General features: G+C 41.1%; 2 protein-coding genes across 2 annotated transcripts in view; one reads left to right on the top strand and one right to left on the bottom strand.

The window, feature by feature from the left end:
• Positions 1–21,495, bottom strand: part of RSPH14 (radial spoke head 14 homolog) — a 140,448-nt gene that overhangs the window by 46,299 nt on the left and 72,654 nt on the right. The window lies entirely within an intron of this gene.
• GNAZ (G protein subunit alpha z) overlaps positions 1–21,495 on the top strand; it is a 92,410-nt gene that overhangs the window by 15,537 nt on the left and 55,378 nt on the right. The window contains exon 2 of the mRNA XM_072145550.1: positions 11,524–12,758. Coding sequence (XP_072001651.1) covers positions 12,036–12,758 — 723 coding nt within the window. The 5' untranslated portion in view covers positions 11,524–12,035. The remainder of the gene's footprint in view (positions 1–11,523; positions 12,759–21,495) is intronic.

Below are 21,495 nucleotides of genomic sequence, written 5' to 3'. Positions count from 1 at the left end.
CAAGGTATCGACCTGAGTATAAGCCAAGGTACCCAATTTCAACACAAAAAAATTGGGAATAACTATTGACTCGAGTATAAGCCTAGGGTGGGTAATGCATTGGTTACAGCCTCCACCAGTATATAGCTAGCCAGCCCCCATCCCCCGGTATATAACTAGCCAGCTCCTTGCCCCCCTAGTATGTAGCCTGCCAGCCAATATGCCCTAGTATATAGCCAGCAACCCCTGCCGCAGTATATTGCCAGCCAATACGCCCTAGTATATAGCCAGCAACCCCTACCCCAGTATATTGCCAGCCCATAACCCCTAGTATATAGCCAGCAACCCCTGCCCCAGTATATTGCCAGCCCATAACCCCTAGTATATAGCCAGAAACCCCTGCCCCAGTATATTGCCAGCCCATAACCCCTAGTACATAGCCAGCAGCCCATGCCTTCAGTATATAGCCAGCCCATACCTCCTAGTATATAGCTGCCTCAGTCTTCTGGTCCCTACCCTGCTGCGCACATAATTTGACGTCAGCCGCTTTCTAACGTTATTGTGGGTGGCTGACGTTATAATAAGCACCACACAGAGAGCTGAAGACAGAAGAGGACCTGCAGGGGGCATCCGAAAGGTGAGTACAGATTTTTTTTAATAGACTCCAGTATAAGCTGAGTTAGGGTTTTTCAGCACATTTTTTGTGCTGAAAAACTTGGCTTATACTCGAGTATATACAGTAAGTATCCATATATAGACTGTTATATCACTGTGGCTCAGCTATGGCCTCCGTTTATTGGATGTCACTGTATGGCATCTATCCCCAGCCTCCATCTCCCTTTGGCTTTTATGGCATTTTCATACAGCAGCCAGCAGGATCAAATAGCATTGTTTACTCCAGTCTCTTGGTGGGATATGAAAACCTTTGGAACCATTTTTGACAAATTTGTGACTTTTCAACAAAAATTTGCATATCCACAGCAGACAATAACACCTCATGTGCCACGTTTATGAAGCTGTCTGAGTTACTATGATAAATCTGTCGTGCATGATATATCTAAAGAGCTCCTATTATACTTTAAAAAAACTGGAGAAAGATCCTGCCTAATGATAAATCTGCCCCAGTGATAACTACTAACCTGCTCCTTGTGCATCAATGCCGACTTTTAGGAAGTCTAGTAACACCACATGCAATGCCGGACTGGCCCACTAGAGCATCAGAGAATCCTTCGGTGGGCCCAAGGTTCTAACACTTTATAATGGGCCCCAAAGATCTTCATTTAGAAGTGAATGAAGTAATCACTGGATATTATGATCTATTTTATATAGTGCGATTCCGATATGATAGATTATTTAATCTTTTTAATGATACATCCTACATGATATGATTTTTTTAATGGTATTTTATAGTTGAAGGGTGGGCCCTCAAGATCACCACAATGACCACATGTAGGATAAATGCAGGCTAAGTAGTTAAATTTCCCTTTGCTGCCTTTTTCTGACATACTTTTTCTGTCTTCATTTTCAGTAAAATGGCCTCTGGCTTCTTATATTAGTCTGTGCACAGACCCTTACCCTCCTCTCAGCAGGCCCATTAGGAAGGGGGGGGTACTTTAAGTAATGTATTGTATATAAAGTAGTATGAGAGCAAGGAGGTCACTTTACAGAAATGAAGAGGGCGCTGGGAAGTGGAGAAACTACAATAAAAAGATTAAAATGAATCCAGGCAAAAGGTATATTTGCTATGCCCGATGCATTCAATGTGGTTTTCTTTTTATCATTGTGGATAAACAGGTGGATGACTTTAGAGTGCAAAGTGTGCCCTACGTGCCAAACATTAGGCTCTATTGTGTATGTTACATTCCCATTTCTAAAATAACATTCTACTTCCTTGTGAGACTTGACCTTCCATTTAGGTTAGGTATGTGGGGATCTGGAGATAGACTTGATAAACTGAGAAATCGCTGCATTTTACATTTTTAAGCCTAAAATATTGATAAAGCTGTTCTTTTTGGATCTTCCAGTAGTTTGTTCCGTGTTCTCTGCCGTTCTTTGCTTCCACGTAACTTTGAGAAATTTGTTTAAATGAAATTATTGGCAAGAATATATGATATATGTCTAGTATTTTATATTTTATTTACCAAGCAGAACAATAAACACATTATTCAAGAGCCAGTCTGACAAGTCTAAAGTTGGCTGTAGATTTAAGATAACTGTCGGCTCATTCAACAGACAACTGTCCTCCCCAGTTCCCCCATAAATATGGAAGCTGGGATTGGTTGAGAGAGCATGTCTATTTTAGTAGGCAAAATATAAACTTTACAGTACTTTTTAGTTCCCCGTGTACTGTAAAAAGAGAAAAAATGCTTGCTTGTATCAGTGCTGATGCTGCTGTGATCACAGGACTTACTCATTAGCATGATCAATGTGCTGTATACACACAAATATAATATATATGCTCTTATTTATTTATTCATCTTCCTACCTCATCCTGCATCTGCAGGGAGTAAAGAGCTGCAGTAATTCACATACTATTATGTTGACTAGGGTGTATGAAGAGGCTCAGGAGACTCTTTCCATACATGTCAGGGTGATGACACACATGATGTTTTGAACCAGTTTTTTGTCCGTTATTGCCAATTACCTTAATTAAAACTGGTCAAAACGGATGCGTTTTTGGATGGACTGCTTAAAAACGGACCAAAAACAAGTTCAAAACGCCATGTGTGGCATCACCCTTAGGTGTCACACGCCGCCAGGGCCGGATTAAGGATGGTAGGGGCCCCTGGGCGCAAATTGGTGGGGGCCCTTCCAACAATGTTTTTGGAAGTATATAGCCTACCAGCCACCTGTAGTATACAGCCCCCAGCAGAATTTAGCCGCCAGTCCCCTGTAGAAAATGGTCACAAAATCATAAACTTCTTGCTTACCTCACCTTCCCTTCCAGTGATCTCACAACGCAGGCTCTTCCTTGCTCTTCAGGCAGCCCCAGGACACAGTTGCCATCGCTGGGGGAGATCGCCGATGCACTGTTTTGGCAGCAGCATGTAGTGATCGGACGCCGACAGCATGACATCATCACTCGCCGCCAGCGTCCCATCACAACCTGCTGCCGCCAAAACAGTGCATCGTCGAACTCCCCCAGCGATGGCAGCTGTGTTTCACTGACACAGCTCACATCCTAGACCCCTATGTGCGATTCTGAGTTGCTGGCTTTCAGAAAGTGGTGGGGGCCCCTTAAAAAGTGAAAGTGGTGGGGGCCCCGGGGCTAGAGCCCCAGGAGCCCCTCCTTTAATCCGGCCCTGCACGCCGCTAACAGACAAGATCATTGTTGATCATTTGGTAACCTCTGTCTTGTCTGTCATTCTGGCCCTGCCGAGGCATACAGTATGAAAAAATGCCCTAGGTTTCAGACATTGTACGACCTAGAAAATAGAAAGTTTTTTATTTTATTTTTTTTTTTGTATTTTTTTACTGAAAAAAAAAAAAGTTGCATCTGGAAGGTGAGGAGCCACCGAGAGAACAGAACGTAAGAGAGTTAAGAAGGGATTAAGTCATACCACACAAAGGGCTAATAATTAACATTTATTGGATGTGCCCTTTATGTTGGTATCATTTGCTGTGCATCATTTTATTGTTTTAGAATATTAGAAAGCAAATGGGGGTTGGGGGGCATAGAAAGATTTACAGTGGCTGAAATGGCATAAAAAGGTGAAATGCATCAGAATACAAATTTTGGAGCTGTGATCTTCTCACTCCTTGTATTTGTTTAACCCCAACCCTCATAAGCTTTGCGAGCAGAAGTGTTACATATGTGTATTACAACCACTTCTGGCACACCTGTCATTCCTTCTTTCTTACTCTCTTAAGATCCGGTAGTTTTTTTAATTCTAAGCTGTAAAGCAACCCATGTGTCACCGGCCCAGAAGAGGAATTTGAAACCATTAACCATTTAGTAAAACTAGAAGCCTTTTATATATAGATTCCAGAATTCCATTACGACTACCGGTAGTAATTTTTTGCTGCAAACTATAAATCCATCTGGGTAGAGCCAGCGTGCTAAGAAGACCGCTTCAAGGTTTGAATAAGGATGTCACAATTGAATATTTTGCCCATGGCATCTACCTGCTTATAGCAGAGAGTGCATCTTCTGGGTACCAGGCCAGATAATTGGACTGAATTCTGTATATCTGCAAAGAATCTTCCAGTATACAGAGTGATGGTGCTTTTAGAGCACTTATTTGGAGCATCTTTAGCATTTATGTTATATAAGTTTTATTGTATATAGATATGCGCCGTTAATCTTAGGAAAATGGAAAAAGGAATGACAATACTCTGGAATGGCCATAGAGAACTATCTATATTACTGTAAAGTAAATTTTCCCTATCAAGATAACATTAGACACAGAAGATAAATAGGTTGTCCAATTAAAATAAAAAGCAGCTTTAATATAGCATTGCTAAACAGATTTACAGGAAAAAATATGTAGAGCCTGACTATTCCCACTCTACCAGCTCCAGCCTCCTAATGTAGGTTGTCACATGGGTTCATGTGGCATGGCAATCTAGACGTGTCATGGCTGCAGCCAATGTCTGGTCTCAGCATGTGTGCATGGGGCACTGCTTAGGCAGTCAGTGATGTGTTGTTTGTGAGGACAGTAATTGGTGGCTACTGTGACCTGCCCTTGTATGATTTGTCATTGGAACCCAACACAGGCCTTGCGGAAGTCCATGGCATGTCCCTGCTGTGGGAGTGGTTATGACTGACGGGGCGTGCAGACAGTAATGAGTCTTGCTGCCAGACAGTCCTGGCTGCTTTATAGAAACTTTACCAATGTAAGTACTATATGGGTGGCCTTATTAAGATCTTATACTTGTTGTACTAGGAATAATAAGGAGGTTTCCACCAGCTTCAAAACCTTCATGCTTTATTAGTCCAAAAGAAGTTTCTTTATAACATACTCACACAGCAAATACACAAAAGGCTGTGTTCACACTACGTTTTGTGTCATACGTTGTAAGGATATGTCAGGAGGATTCCAACGTGTCCTCACAACGTATGGCACAGATGTATCCCACTGTATGCCTATACGTTGTCGGATATGTTGCCTGTGGACCTTTCTCCTAACTGAATGCGGGGGGAGGAGTGTACATTGGTAGCAGCTGGCGATTGGCTGCTGCCGGTGAATGTTCCCCCAGTTGATGTATGTGTTCTAATATGGATTTAATTAATTTGCAGGTTTTTTTGGGCATGTTTTAATGTTAAGACTCATCTATCACATGGCTGGCTCTCTGTTAAATAGCCAGCTATAAAGCTATCCTTGGGGCTGGAATCACCTGCCACTGATTTTGGTTACCTATTCTGCATGACTGGGATATAAGCTGCCTGACATTTGCTTTGTTTCTTGACTATTTCTTGCCTCTTATTTTCTACAATGCCATCTGGTTATGCCCTTAGTTATGCGGTGTGGTTGCCAGACTCTGTCACAGTCTGGTGAGACACAGTGGGGCACATTTACTTACCCAGTCCCTCGGAGTTCCGACGACAATGCACTGTGCCACAATTCACTAAGGTTGTGCGCCCGATATCCAGCATGTGTAGTTTCCCCGCTTAGGTCCGCCGGAGTTCACCATTTTCTTCCTGGTTCATGTAAGTGCTTGGGCTTGCGACACAATTTGAATCTTAAATCCCACGCTCAGTCAGAATCAATCGGTTCGTCCAAATGCCCGCCCACCGATTTCTGTTGCATAAAAGCCGGCGCCACTGTGCCAAAATCCCTTTCTAAATACCTGTTCCAGTGGTGCAAGTCCCAAAAACGTTGGAATATCCAACGAAAGTGCGGCTGCGGGACCTTAGTAAATAAGCCCCAGTGTGCTCACAGCACTATGACAAGCTGCAATAGACCTCTGTGGCTGTGATATGGCCGCAAACAATCCGCTTTGTGATAAAGTGGACAGAGAGGAAGGTCAGGGTAAGGAATGACACGTGCTTGCAGATTACAAATCATATACAGTATTGAAATGGAGACCAAATAGGCTAAAGTTCAGCTAAATTATTTATGCCTCAGATTTTTAAAACAATTTCTAAGAAAAGTACAGCACATTTGCCATTGTACAGGATACATTTGGTACTTTGTGCCTTTGCTTGCCTGTATCTTTTGCTTTACCCTCTTTACTTCCAAACATGGTAATAAGAATGAAAAAAATATATAAAGAATCAGCTATCAGAGCTAAATTCCCATTTGCGCAAAATAACAGAGTTGCCAGGATTGCTCTTGAAGAGAGCCCAGATTCACAGCTCTGGGAGAAGATTCCTATGTGGGTAGATGTAATCCAGCAAGCCTGCAGTAAAAGAGCAGATGAGAACGGCTTCTACATCTACTGCTAACGTATCTTATATTTTGAGAGGTGGGATAGATAATAAACTATTCACATGAGCACAGCATTCAGTAACAGCTGCTAACAGTACCTGGCAATAATGAATATACAGCAACATAATAAAGGCTATACTTACCCCCTGTTTGAAGAAAAAGGGTCACTCACACAGTGCATAGCGTGGTACCACACAATTTCCTTACTAAGAGAACCCTCAATAGATGCCTATAATTCACACCTTGCGCTTGGAGTTGCAGTTTACTTGTGACTATACATTGACTCTTGGCTTAAATGCAACAGAATTCGCAAACGGTTCCCTGTAGGACTCTGCCCCTAAAGGGAAACTGTTAAATTAACAGCAGCACAATCTGTGCTATCGCGATATTGAGAAGTGGGGAACGCCGAGGGAGTAGGGAGGTGGGTGACAAGTGCTTAGGGGTAGTGTTACAGTAATGTGACCGTCCATGAAGCACTTGTGCTTCATTTACATAAAGATTAATCATTAGTCATTTTTTACCTAAACCTATAGCTGTATTCACCCTGCTAGGAGCTGTAAGGGTCTACACAGCTACAACAGAAAGGTATATTTCCTTTAAGGTGAGAAAAGTATGACATGAAATATGAATTATCTATATTTAAGTGCTCAACTAATTTCTGTTAAATGGTACCCAAAATCCTGATGAGACGTTTACGAGCATTTTTCACAACTTTTCATTGATGGCAGATGTTGGGGAATATAATAGTCAGGCAACTTCCCCAATCCTCTGTTCTTACAGTAGCATATTACCTTCCTTTGGTTAAAAGCACATGCATGCTCAGCCAGGGAAGTCAGGAAGACCAAGTTATCAGCCAATTGTGGCCAGCAGCTGTCTTCAATGACTACAGTTGGTGTACGGTACTGCAAGTTGTATTGATCCAAAATACATCCTGTTAAGTATCTGGTCTCATCATGTTGTTCCTATTAGGAAGAGCGGCAAAGAAATGGGAGTCTTCTGTGCTTTGCTGAACACTGAAATGTATACATGTATATTATAGTATTGTACCACAACTGCATGTACTGGGTACCTTTACTCCCTCCATCACCTTATAGGGTGACACTTTGTAAAGGGAGTTTCCCCTGCTTTGTGTACAACTGAGTAACGATGTCAATATACCATGTAATATTTGTACAACTTCTACATGTAACGTATTAGAGTGTCCAAATTGTAATGCATGACCACTTGTTTTGTTCATGTTTCAAAAAAACTAAATAAAAATCATCTGATTTAAAAAAAAAAAGGTAGTTTCCCCCATTAAAATGTTCCTCATAAATCATTTAGAAAAAAAATACAATATCATTTCCAAAAAAAAAACATACAAAAGAGAACAAAATTTAGCACTTGAATCACCTGTGTGGATAAATACTGATCTGGGAAATATCCATAACCAGTTGAGAGAAAGCCATGCGTTTGACATGAGTAATTGTCATTCATCCTGACACAAAGTGTCTTTTTTATTACAAGCACAAAGCCGTGTTGCAAACCTTCTGGTTGTAGTGGAACATGTTTTTGAGGAAGCTGGCACAACTTGATTTCAGGTTGGAGAAGAGCCAAATGCATTATCTTTGACGCCTGTGACGGTCAGCACCAGATGAATGCTCCCCCACTGTCTCCTAGATAATAGGAAGAGTGCTAACAGAAAATCACAACTTCCATGTGCAGGAATGGTTGATAAGAACTGCAAAACCTTTACAGTCTTATGAAAATCTAGGCCATCGTGGTTGGATAGGGACAACACATGAATATGGTCATCTGCCAACAAACAGCAAACCGTCTTCTTGCAATGTGCGAGTGAATGTTACTGTTCTATCTAAATCTGTTGAGTATGATATCATTCCTTATTATTCCTTATTACATACTTGAAATCCAGACATCTCTGAGTCCTATTGACCTTGAAATCAAACGGCCTGCACTTTTGGGAAGAAGCATGGGAGCGTGCTAGTGTGAAGGTGAATGTGACAGTGTGAATGGCTTATTGCATTACATGACTGCAGGTTCTCCATAGTACAGCTTGACATGAAATCTATGGGTACCGTAATGTCTGGAATCCCAGAACGAAAGTTCTCACTCATATTTACTTTGGACACACATAAAGTGAGATGAGGAAATCAACATACAGGGAAAGCTAGTGATGATGACGCATTTATTAGCTGAGAATATGATAGCAAGCAGCAGGGCATGGGATTTATGGCACTCATTGATAGCAGTCTATATGGACAAATTTTAGGGAGTAAGAGAGAATATAATGGATCACCTTCCAAAATAAAAACAAATGATTTTAACATATCTGTTTTGCTCATTTAACAGTGTTGATAATATAGTCCTATTTGTACCATGGGTGTAGTGTTAAATTGTAACCACATATTTGTTTGTGGGTCTTATTGTAGCCAAACACATAAGATAGCTATCAGCCAAAGTTTCTTTACTGGGTTAAGGTGCGTGGCTTTTTCACTGGGAGAAAGTCATTCAGATAGTGGCTCACTTCTGTGATCATTGGTTCTGGGCAGTGGAAGACTGAGTGTTAGATGCTTTTCGCCCATGAAATTGCCTGTTAATGCCTGGTTCAACACTAAGCACAAGTGGAACCAGTTATATTACTGGAAAGCAAAACAAGGAATATTGGAATATTGCTGAAACAAGGAATATTGGCCTAGGTGAGTTGTGCCATTGTTGGCCAGGATTTGATGGCCTGCTTGTGCTCACTGGTGGCCTTTTTGCCCCAATAAAAACATAAGCCTGTTACAACCTCCTGTCTCCTAAAATTAATGCTCCAGCATGTCACAGGATGTTATACCAAAACTCATAGCACATTTGTAGTCTATTTGTAAAATGAAATTCTATAAAAACTACATAGATGACCAGATGGCGCAGATTGAAATTAGAACCGATCACCCAGACCATGCACCAATAGCCCCCCCAATGTACATTCTTTTGGTACAAATAAAATCGGATATTGTTTTGAAAGACCTGATGAAATAGGAGACCTGTGACTGAATGTTTGGTGGATAGTGGCCATGTATCAGCCTGAAATGAAGGGAGCCATCTGCTTGTCTTTTTTTTCTTCTTATACTCTCTACTGATATTGATCCCATTACATGATATGACCCTTGGGGAGTTGCATTCATGCTATTGTCTCATATATTAATCAATAAGCCTTACTTATTTACGTAATATTCTACTGTTAAAGATCAATGCATACTTACAATAGTGAAATATGCATTGTTCTCTTAACCTTAATATGATACATTGCCGATCTATAACAAGAATGAAGGTCGGCAAATGGGACTAGATTACAAAATATAAAGCATTGACTATAGAGTATCACCTAATATTGTGAGAGAGGCTTAAGCTCTAGCCAGAATGGAATTGTCACAAAAAATATCTAGCAGATCTCTCTGTATATTGTATTTAGATGAGTATATGAAAGATTAGTAGCAAAGGTTCCTATTAAAGGAAATCTACCTTCAAAATTAAAGGACATCTACCATCAGGTTTACTGATGGTAAAGGCCCAAACTTACATGCTCATCCTTTACTCTGGGAAATGTTAATATTTTTGTTATCTACAGGATCGTCCGGATAAGTGAAGATAACGTTTTTATAAAACAAGCATATGAGCCACAGGTGCTTCAGATGAGGCAATGGGCAGGACCAGACAGAAGTACAGAGCGGGTGATGTATCCGGAGCGCCTGCGGCTCATATGCATATTTTTATAAATATGTATTCTCCACTCATCCAATCGTTTCCATCCCCTATAGCAGTGGTGGCACGGGTGCCAGAGGCGGCACTCTGAGCACTCTCTGTGGGCACCCAGACCATCACCCCAGAATGAAGTTCACCAGAGAGAACTCAAAGAATCTGCCTGCAGAATATTCCTACAATGATGGATGAATTTGCCCTCCTCCTTTCAACTGGGTTGGTGTCCTTCAGGGGCTGAAGGATTGAAAGTTGTCAATGAACAAGGAGAAATACATTGCTGCTTAAATTGTTGCGCTGGCACTTTGCAATAAATAAGTGGCTTTTGGTTGAAGTTTGGGCACTGAGGCTCTAAAAGGGTTGCCATCACTGCCCTAGAGTAGAGAATGAATAGGTAAGGTTGGGCATCTACCATTAGTAAACCTGATCTTAAACCTGGTAGATGTCCTTTAAGCATCATAAATTGGGGACATTTACTCATAGATCCAGACACTGTGACTGATGTAATCTACTTATATTTATTATCCATGGCCTCCTTCCCTCTAAAATCAGTTTTAATAAATCTACTAATGCTCACTGCACACATGCTGAGGGAGCAGGAGAGAGAGTGAGACAGTGTAACAGTCTGTAAAGCCAAATCAAAGAGGGGATAGGGTAACCCCTCGGGCTCATTGGAATACTTTTAAAAGTTGCTTTTAGAAGGCAGGAATATGTGGATAACACATATCAGAAGATCATTACAGTCACAGTGCCTAGATCTATGAGTAAGTGTTTCTGGTTTATCATGCTTTATTTTGCTGGTACATTTTCCTTTTAACTTTCAACTTGATCCAATGCTCACCTTCTTATTGGCAGAACACATATTTTATGGAATAATTTTATTTTTCATGGATTAACATTTATTTTTCTTATAACTTTGCACTTCTCCTGAGTGTTACCAATCGGAGGGATGTTTTTACCACACTGGCAATGTCTAACCTTCATTTGATAGGTGAATATATAGTTAAAAATGTACTCTAAATTTCTAAGAGGAATACAAATGAGACAGAAGAGCACAGAATTGTAAAATAGGGTTGGTATTTCTAGAAGAATACAAGTGTTACAGCCATGTCAGCAGAAGAGAAAGGTCCTCTTTATATCACAAGAGACCTCTAATCTTGTGAGTATATATTTGGTTCTTTAGTGACTCATAACCAGTTTTCACACTTTGGAAGCCTGATCACCAGATTGAATACATAATTACGTGACTGTGGTACTCGGGCTACCATTGGCCATCTCTGGATCCCTCATATACGGGCTTACACATTCTGGTCCTGTAATAGCATACTGTTTTATGAAGCTCTTGTGTAGAACATAATGCACACCTTGTATTGTGTGGAGCAGTGGAGAATAGAAATGCAGTCATTCCATATTTACCTTTCTTTGTGTCTAACAGGTACAGATCTCTGTCTGATAGAGGACGAAGAAAGGAAAAAAACATCAAAAAGGCCATTGGAATAGACAAGAGGCTGGCCACATGATCTCTTCCTGCACGGAATTGGATCGCCATGGAAACCAGAAAATACAATTAGAAAGGCAAGTGAGGCAGAAGCAGATGTAGGCTGCTCCTTACCTTTGGACAGAAGGAAGTTAAAGAATTATGCAGAAGAGAAAAGGGTATATGACGGATGTGGTCACTCAGTGGGGGCAGAAAGTCTTTTTTCATTAACAAAAAAAAAAGGAATGTGCCACTTCTACCTCAAGGGAAGGGGAGTGCCATGACATCTACTGAAGAGGCCATCTGCATGAGGTTGTGCCAGTCCTTCTTTTTACACACTTGGTAAGGGAGACATTCAATCTGATTTTTATCATTCGTGGCACAAGGCTGAAAGACAAACTATCCCTCAGACAGAGAGGAAGGATAAAGTGAGAGAAGGGGGAGATCTCCACCTCTGGCAACCACCTACCATGGGATGTCGGCAGAGTGCGGAGGAGAAAGAGGCAGCAAGGCGCTCGCGCAGGATCGATAGACACCTGCGCTCAGAAAGCCAGCGCCAAAGGAGAGAAATCAAACTTTTATTGCTTGGAACCAGCAATTCTGGTAAAAGCACTATTGTAAAGCAGATGAAAATTATCCATAGTGGTGGGTTTAATCTGGAAGCATGTAAAGAATATAAGCCCCTCATTATTTATAATGCCATTGACTCCTTGACGCGCATCATAAGGGCGCTTGCTACTTTGAAGATTGAGTTTCACAACCCTGACCGAGCATATGACGCGGTACAGTTGTTTGCTTTGACTGGACCGGCAGAAAGCAAAGGTGAAATTACTTCTGAACTGCTAGGAGTAATGAAACGACTATGGGCAGACTCAGGTGTGCAAGAGTGCTTTTCCCGCTCCAATGAGTATCATCTAGAAGACAATGCTGCCTATTACCTAAATGACCTTGAAAGGATAGCAGCGGTAGAGTACATCCCCACGGTAGAAGACATCCTGCGCTCTCGAGACATGACTACAGGCATTGTAGAGAACAAGTTCACCTTTAAAGAGCTGACCTTCAAGATGGTCGATGTTGGTGGCCAGCGGTCCGAAAGAAAGAAGTGGATTCACTGCTTTGAGGGCGTGACGGCCATAATATTCTGCGTGGAACTCAGTGGATATGACTTGAAGCTTTATGAAGACAACCAAACGGTAAGTTAATCCTAAGAGGCTACATGTTACTGTAAGACTCTTTGATACATCAATGCAGACCTTGGCCCAACTCTTCGTGTAGGTATAGATATACCATTTCATGTATAAAAGGTGCCCATAGACACCATGGATAGTTGCTGTGCATCTTTTTTTTCATGACCATCTAATAATCATTCCTAGAAACAGCTTTGATGTCTGTAACTCACTATCTGTGCTGTGGTTAAAGTTAAACCGCACAATTCTGCAAGAAATAAGACATACTCTATGTTTTTTTTTATATTTTAAACTGCAGTATGCCATAATAAAATCACATTTGTTTCGCTGTATTGAGTAAATAGGATTTTGAAAAATCCTATTAACTACAGTGTAACATATGGTCAATGTTACTGCCGTAGCTAAAGGCGAAAAAGTAGGTAGGCAAATATGAGTCATAAATAGTACAGCACCTCCGAAAAGCAGCAATCCCTGTGATAAGTGCTTTAAGACCGCTATTTTTATGCGCAATGTTCTGAAACTGCACATGGTGCAAATGCTTAACCATACAAATCTAGTGTGAAATTGGGACAAAAATGTTCAAATTTTCTTCTCTTACTATAAACGTTGTTGATGGACTCCCCAGCACTGTTTTTGACACCACGATCTTCGGGGTTACCACTTACCAATGGCCATGTACAACCAAAAAAGTTTATAATCCAAAGCAATGTAGGAATAAAACATTACTAAATTTATGACATCAGATTAAAAGACCTAATCCATATAAGCGATAATCGTTTTGGCCATGCATAGCTTTTTCTCCTGAATTGAAAAACGTCCTTGGTGGCTGATCCATTGCTCATAAGGATTACACTTTGTAATATGAAGTGATATTAAAATTAACCTTTTTATTCCTAAATTTGTAATAAACTTTTGTATTTGTAAAGTTTGCAGAGCATATGGAGCAAGTGGATCAATATGAGGCCGCGTTGATAAAACTCATCGTTTCAACAGCAGGTTTCCCTCCCACATATCTGCGTGGCACGTTTTTTTTTTTTTTTTTTTTTTTTTGCCTCTTCCTGGAAACTTTTTATTTTGTTTCACACAAAATACTGGCTTAAGGAAACCACCCAAAATATGCACAAAGTATATCAAATGGCATGCACCATATTAGGAGCATCCATTTGTTTAGCTTAAGCTCGTCTTTATTTAAAATCTACCAACAAAATCCATCATGATAAACCAGTGGCACTTACTCATAGATCCAGGCACTGTGACTGTGGTAATCTTTTTTGTTTGTCATCCATGGCCTCCTTCCTTCTAAAAATTAACATTTACAATTAAGCTTATGAGCCTGAGGGGCTACCCTAGCCCCTCTGTGATCTGGCTTTACAGACTCGCCCCCCCTTCCCCGCTAACTTGGCAATTGTGCAGTCAGGAAGGGCCATGGATAACACATATAAGAAGATTATCACAATCACTGTGTCTGGATCCATAAGTAAGTGTCCCTGGTTTATCATGATGGATTTTGAGAGTAGATTTCATTTAAAGGGGAATTCCCATCTGGGCATTGCCATTTAATTTAATTCATCTGTCATATATAGACATTTCTTGAATTGAATGTTACTTTTAAAAAATCTACCCCAGTGAAGATAATTTCCCATAAATGTAGCCATATGGTCCCTTAGAAATGAGATTGTATGTAATGGGTTTATCAAAAACAAAGTTCCAATCTTGCATGAAAACACTTACAAAAGGAAGATGTGTATGCAAAAAATATATACATTCCATTTAATTAATTTTAATCTGGATTAAAAATATTTTAAAATAGGCCCCAATATAAGGGGAACCACAAACCTCACACACAAACTGGGTCAGAAACGGTGAAAAGTTATAAGCTAATATATCATAATAGTTATACCGTAAGTCACAAATAACCACAATAGCAAATTTTTAGATTGTATGTAACAAATATATACAGGCCTACTTAAGGACACCCGACTTACAGACGACTCCTAGTTTAAAGACTGACCCCTCTGCCCACTGTGACCTCTGGTGAAGTTCTCTGGATGTTACTATATTCCCAGACTGCAATGATCAGCTGTAAAGTGTCTGTAATGAAGCTTTATTTATAATCCTTGGTCCAATTACAGCAAAAAAATTTTAAACGCCAATTGTCACTGGGGCAAAACATTTTTTTGTCTGGATCTACAATTATAAAATATACAGTTTTGACTTGCATACAAATTCAACTTAAGAACAAACCTACGGACCCTATCTTGTATGTAACCTGGGGACTGCCTGTATATAAACGGGAAGATAACCCGGGAAGACCCCCACTGATCAGCAAGTTAGCAGCAAGTTGGTTCGTGGGACAACCCCTTTAAAATATAAGCTAATATGTAATTAGTTGTTTTTTTAAATTTTGCTCCCTGTAGCAGAAAAATGCTGTGGACATACAATGTAATGAAGAATTAAAATGCTACGGGCCCTTTAATCCGTCCGTCGATTTTCTCCACACGGACGAGACACAGGATAGAAGATGGCTGCTGGTCACATGTCCACATCACATGTCACGCACCTGCCTAGGCAGGTCATGTGATCATGACTATTTGGCTGTAGTCAGTTGGTTGCAGTGCATCCAGTATGACCAGTGTTGTGGTGAGACCCATCTCGGGGGTTGTAATGTGCAGTGATGATGGTTACACATCATTACTATAGTAACAGAGTAGGGCAGTCTGTTACATCATCACTGAGAACAGAGCATAAGAGGGAAGAGGGGTTACTGAGAACTAAAAGGTCATGGGACTTGTAGTTTTCAGTGGCCATCTTGGTGATAACTCTTACTTTAGAAAGCCCACAACATTTTGTGAATCATAAAATCAAACTATTTGAGCTCCATTTTGTAACTAATGACATTGAATTTTATAATATTTAGTTATAGCATTATGGCTTTTTGTATCAGAATTCTCAGAATACCCCTTTAACAATGTCTATAAGGAGGAATCTCCAATGTTATTTGTGACTGATATTAAATATGCAATCACAAATATGAAACTGACAACATTACTGCAAAAGAATGCTGCCATAGAACTAGGCAAGGGGGAGCCAAAGCCCCAAGCGTGTTGCCTGATAAACAGGCTTTGTCAGGGGTATGTCCTTGGATATGACCACCGTTGCTGGAAATTTGGATTGCACAAAGAAACAAATTGCTTTTGCATTTGAAAGGTCCGGGAGTTACTGCATGTCCCACCGCCATCCTGTGGTAGTGTGGAATCCAGGTAGTCAGGTAGGACTCAATAGCGCACATGTGAAGGTGGTCGTATCCAAGGGCAGCATTCTTGTTTCTAAGGGACAACATGGCTACATTCATGAGAGATTGTATTTACAGAGGTAATTTTTTAGTGCAGAAACCCGTGTGTGTGTATATATATATATGTATATGTGTGTATATGGCAGATAAGTTCAAATAAATGTGAATGCCAGATGGGAATACCCCTTTAAGTATTAGTTTCTATGAGTGTAGCTTTTACCCAAAATCAATGCTTCAGTCGATTCAAATTGATTCACACACGCTATGCACAAGTTCAGAATGTGATTCATTTATTCTGCGACACTCCATCTATTCTGGAAATGTCCTTTAATTGCAACTAATATGGCTGCTTGTACGATGAGCCCATAGCTGCTGTTTTGTGGCAAGTACAATCAAACCCTTTCCTCTACCCATACTTGTCAGAAAATCAGAGGAGTTGCCCTCATTTATAAACAAAGTCCAGAAAATGATATAAAACAGAGCAGATTGGCGGATGTGAGCCTACTATATGATATTCTCAATAAGCTTGGTCCGATGGTTCAGATGGGTAATTACAAAGTAACTGATACGTTATGAACATGTCCGTGTGACTGGGGTTAGAATTATACTGCACTCAACAAAATGACAGAAAATCAATGACCTTTTTAAAGGTCTGTGCCAAGGACAGAGTCACTGGGGCACAATGAATGTTGCCATGTATCTCATTCTGGATACAGATGATTTGTGTCCATATATACGTTATATATGTGCAGCTGCTGCCTAGTACAATATGCTTTCATGATACGTGATTATTTCTTGTTTTTTTTTGCAAAACCTGGTGGGAATATTGACAAGTCAGTCAATAATTCTCAGAAGTGACTTAAATGGAAGATCGGGAAAATAATTCCCTTCAATTAGGTGGCCGATCAAACCGAACAGAATAAGCAAAAGGAATTCTGGACAAAGACTAATAACATCATTATGAAATGAGAATTGAAGAACTTGATGATTATTGTTATTATTCATTTATAAATCTCCTTCAGATACGTAGCACAATATTGGAGTAACATACAGCGCCAGGCGGTGTGAAAATAGTATTTATGAGATCTTTTTTTGGTGTTATGTGTGCAACCCACATATTAGAAGGAGAACATGTGCTAGTCTGACCCATTTTCCTCAGATCTCCCATAGGTTACAGTTAACGAGGGATTGTGAAAAATCGATGCTATAAGAATGCAATGGAGTAAAGCGCCACTTTTGTCACAGTCAAGAATTGGCTCAGTCATGGTCATCTAACCTTAGTAGAGATTATAATGGCGGACACTTCACTGGTGGAGAAGTAAAAATGTATTCCTTTCAAATTACCATAGGGGAAGTATAATACTATGCGTCTTCCACTCGTCCCACCAGCCTTGATTGGTACTGACGCTGAAAGTGCAATTGGGTCAGTTGGGATTGTTTTTATTGAAGCGATCTACTTGCTATACACCAGCCTCTCTGCAACAGAGTGTTAATGGCGCCCTCTCAGTAGCCTTTTACATTAACAGTACCAGACAGGGCTGTCCATTTTCCACTGTCGCTGGCTTCATCTTGCTTATGGAAGCTTTCATTCCAAAAATCTGTCAGTCTTTGGACTTTCAAGTACTTTATGGGGACCTAATGCCATACCAGCCATTGCTGATATCTGGTTGTCCTTGCAGAGCTGAGATTCTTAACATCTCTACATCTGTGTCATCTGACAGAGCAAACTCCATGCTCTTCCTTTCAAATTTCCCTTTCAATTCTACTTTTGTCTTCGATGCAGAACTTGCATGCGCAACTTAAGTGTCCTTTCCCCCAAAAAGTCAGAGGTAAATTTATAATGCTTTTACACCTGGAGGAAAATATCTTTTATAACTCCTTTTGCACAAAATGTTATCTGCAAATGCTGTTTCACAGGTGTCCTATGACCTGAAGGAGTTGTGGAGAGGGTGATACCACCTACTTCTGCCAGATTTATCATCATTTATGTCTATGCATGCAAGTCAAATTTCATTCTCTGTGCACACACCTCCCAAAGATGTATCTAGTCTGTTTCTAGGATTTTGGGGTGATGGAGATATCAAGACCAGGGCCGGATTACGCTTGGTGGGGGCCCCTGGGCACAAAATATGGTGGAGGCCCCCATTGAATGTAGTACAGACAGGGAACAACAATCGCTATACCGCCCCCCTGCAATCACTGTATACAGCCCCCCCAGCAATCACTGTATACAGCCCCCCCAGCAATCACTGTATACAGCCCCCCCAGCAATCACTGTATACAGCCCCCCCAGCAATCACTGTATACAGCTCCCCCAGCAATCACTGTATACAGCTCCCCCAGCAATCACTGTATACAGCTCCCCCAGCAATCACTGTATACAGCTCCCCCAGCAATCACTGTATACAGCTCCCACAGCAATCACTGTATACAGCTCCCCCAGCAATCACTGTATACAGCTCTTATAATAGCTACATACACCCTCTATAATAACTATATACAGCCCTATAATAACTATATAGAGACCCCCTATAATTATATACAGTCCTCCTATAATAACTTTATAGAGTCCCCCTACAACAACTATATACAGTCCCCCTACAACAGTGGTTCTCAACTTGTGGGTCGGGACCCCAGCGGGGGTTGAACGACCAAAACCGGGGGTCGCCTAAAGCCATCGGAGACGAAATTTTACTGTGTTTTTACTGCGAGTTGCATGGTTTGGGGTCACCACAGCATGAGGAACTGTATTGCGGGGTCACAGCATTAGAAAGGTTGAGAACCACTGCCCTACAACAACTATATACAGACCTAGATAAAATACTGAAATTGTTCTCCCCTTCCATCGTTCCCACGATGCGCGCCGTCCTCATCCTCCCTCGCGGTGTCAGAGTGGATGTAAACAAAGATGGTGGCGTCCTGCTACAGGCCGCGCCGTGAGTCACATGCGGTGACGTCACACTCTGCGACATCACTGAGCGGCAGGGCGCCGCCATCTTTATTTACATTGGATCGTCTATGGCAGAGCAGGGAACTTATTGTTCCCTCGCTCTGCCATAGACCAAAAGCAGACACATTGGAGGGAGGAGCCCCAGGAGCCCCACACCAAATACATTGTCGGCAATTTGGTGGGGGTCCTTTTAAAGGTGAAACTCCCCCTATGATCCGGCCGTGATCAAAACTGGCATAGAAAACACTGGTATGTGTCACAAAAAATGTGCACCTAAAGGGGTGCACCCAATTAATGAAGACCAAGCACCATTTCTGATCTTCTGCACTATGCGCAGTTTGCACTAGTTTTGATAAATGTGGACCAATGTGGGTTATTGTAGTATCCATTGTATTGACTGATGGCACACCAACAAAAACTGTAGGGTTGATTTATCACACCCCGGCACCCCAGTATATGATCGAGGCCACTCCCTCGTTGCGCTGGCTACATCAAGAGGCCTAGGCCTAGTGATGTATCTGGCAGGGATCGTGGACAGTGGCAAAACTATGCCAGATCAGACCTGACATAATTTTATATAAAAAACAGCGAACAAAAGTTGTCCGTCCCCTCCACCAGCCGCTGTGCCCCACCTCGCCCCCTCCACACCCACATGGTGTGGAGGTGGCAAATTAGAATTTTTAATCGCAAATTCTTGAACTATGCAAGACTTTGCGTTTATTTCAATGCTTCTAGGCCAGAAAACTGACGTAGAAGCAGTGATAAATCTCCCCCAATGTTCATGAAGACTCAAAGCTAGGATTACACATTACGCAGTTACACTGACATTTTGGTAGTCTGTTATTTAGAGGATTATCCAAGATGCCCATATGAACAGTAAAACATGCCCCAGGGCTAACCGTGATCTTTCAGGAATTTTTTAGCAGGTCAGATCATTTTTGCATCCCATGAAAGGAATCATGCTTCATCCCCTTACAGCTATAATTACTATAAACTGACATTTACTGTAAGGTTGGGCCAGAAATCTCTCCATACAAGCTCAGTCAAAAGTTTAGAGAAATAAGCACACAGTCCTGTTGCGACACTGATCTAGCTAGTTAAAAAAACGTGGTTTTATAAGTGAGTGTGATGAATCTATTAAAATTGGCTTAAAAACATTATACCACAGTGATTTGTCCTATTGTTGTTAAGGCTTGGTGTGGAGAGGTTTGTTGTGCAGGCATAAAAAAATGCAGGATGAACATCTCCAGCAGGCCCCGGGCTAAGGCCCCTTTCACACAAGTGTTGCAGTGCGCCATTAGCAAAAGAGAATTTCACATGAGTTTAAAAAAACACTTACGTCTGACAAAACCTATTGAATACAATGGGGCACATTTACGGGGGGTCATGTGCCAGTTTTCTGGCCGACTTTGAACGTTCTTTTAGCTGCAAACTGCTTGTATATGTATTTAAGAAGTGCCCGCGCCAAAAAACAAGGTCTGGACACTTTTTTGCACACCTGTGGCCGGTTTCTAGGTAACAATGTAGCTAACACGGGCTATACATGGTCTTAGTTTACGTCCGTACAGCTCAGGCTCTATATTCAGATGAATATGTGCCTGCCATACCGTAGCACAGCTGGCACAGGTAGGTACAGATAGGACATGTGCCGTGTGTGTGCTGCTCCATGTGCCCATTGCCAGCCTATGGGGGACGTATACACATCTCCCAACGGCATCGTGAATGAGGTCTCAGGGTGCGTTCATACATTCAGTTTTTCAGAAACCGTTTTGAGAACATATCATTCAGAGCTACAACTCCTCCTTTTTTCACTCTGCTCCTGATTTGGACATCTAAAACTGCATCGGAAAAACTAAATGTATGAACGCACCCCCTGGGTCACACACGTCGCGTTTTTGGACCGTTTTAAAGCATGCGTTTTCAGTCGGTTTAAAGACGCATACGTTTTTGAATGTTTACCTCGCGTTTGGCTGCTTTGAACGTGTTTATCTTCATTTCTAGAAGTGAAGGCAGCTGTGAAACAGATTAAAACCAGCCAAACACATTCAAAAGCACATGCCTCTTTAAACCAACTGAAAACGCTTGCTTTAAAACAGTCCAAAAACGCAAGGTGTGGCATCACCCTCAGACTTGCATCCTTATAAAAATGTTGATTTGCTGTTAGCCCAAGCCTGTCTTTTTTGCTCATTTTAACCAATTAGAGCTCAGTTTTCATTTCCTAACGCACCCTGTAAAAATGAAAGCTGAGCTCCCATTAGTTATTATAAGCAGCAAAGACAAATTTAAAAAATTGGGCTATTTTTGTTAATATGAAAAGCTATTATGAACTAAAATCTCTTACCTCATCCTTTTTATATTAGTTAATTATTAATTTCCAGACAATTTACTCCAGATCACTTTATCCAATGTTGTGACCACATAATCGTGGTCGCCATTATTGCCTACAATTCTCTTTAATCTCATGCATTAGAAATCACACAATGTAGCCAGCTCTTGTTATG

Source organism: Engystomops pustulosus, chromosome 1 (genome assembly GCF_040894005.1).
Source record: "Engystomops pustulosus chromosome 1, aEngPut4.maternal, whole genome shotgun sequence".
NCBI classification, from domain to species: domain Eukaryota; kingdom Metazoa; phylum Chordata; class Amphibia; order Anura; family Leptodactylidae; genus Engystomops; species Engystomops pustulosus.
This window is presented reverse-complemented; position numbering and strand designations above follow the sequence as displayed.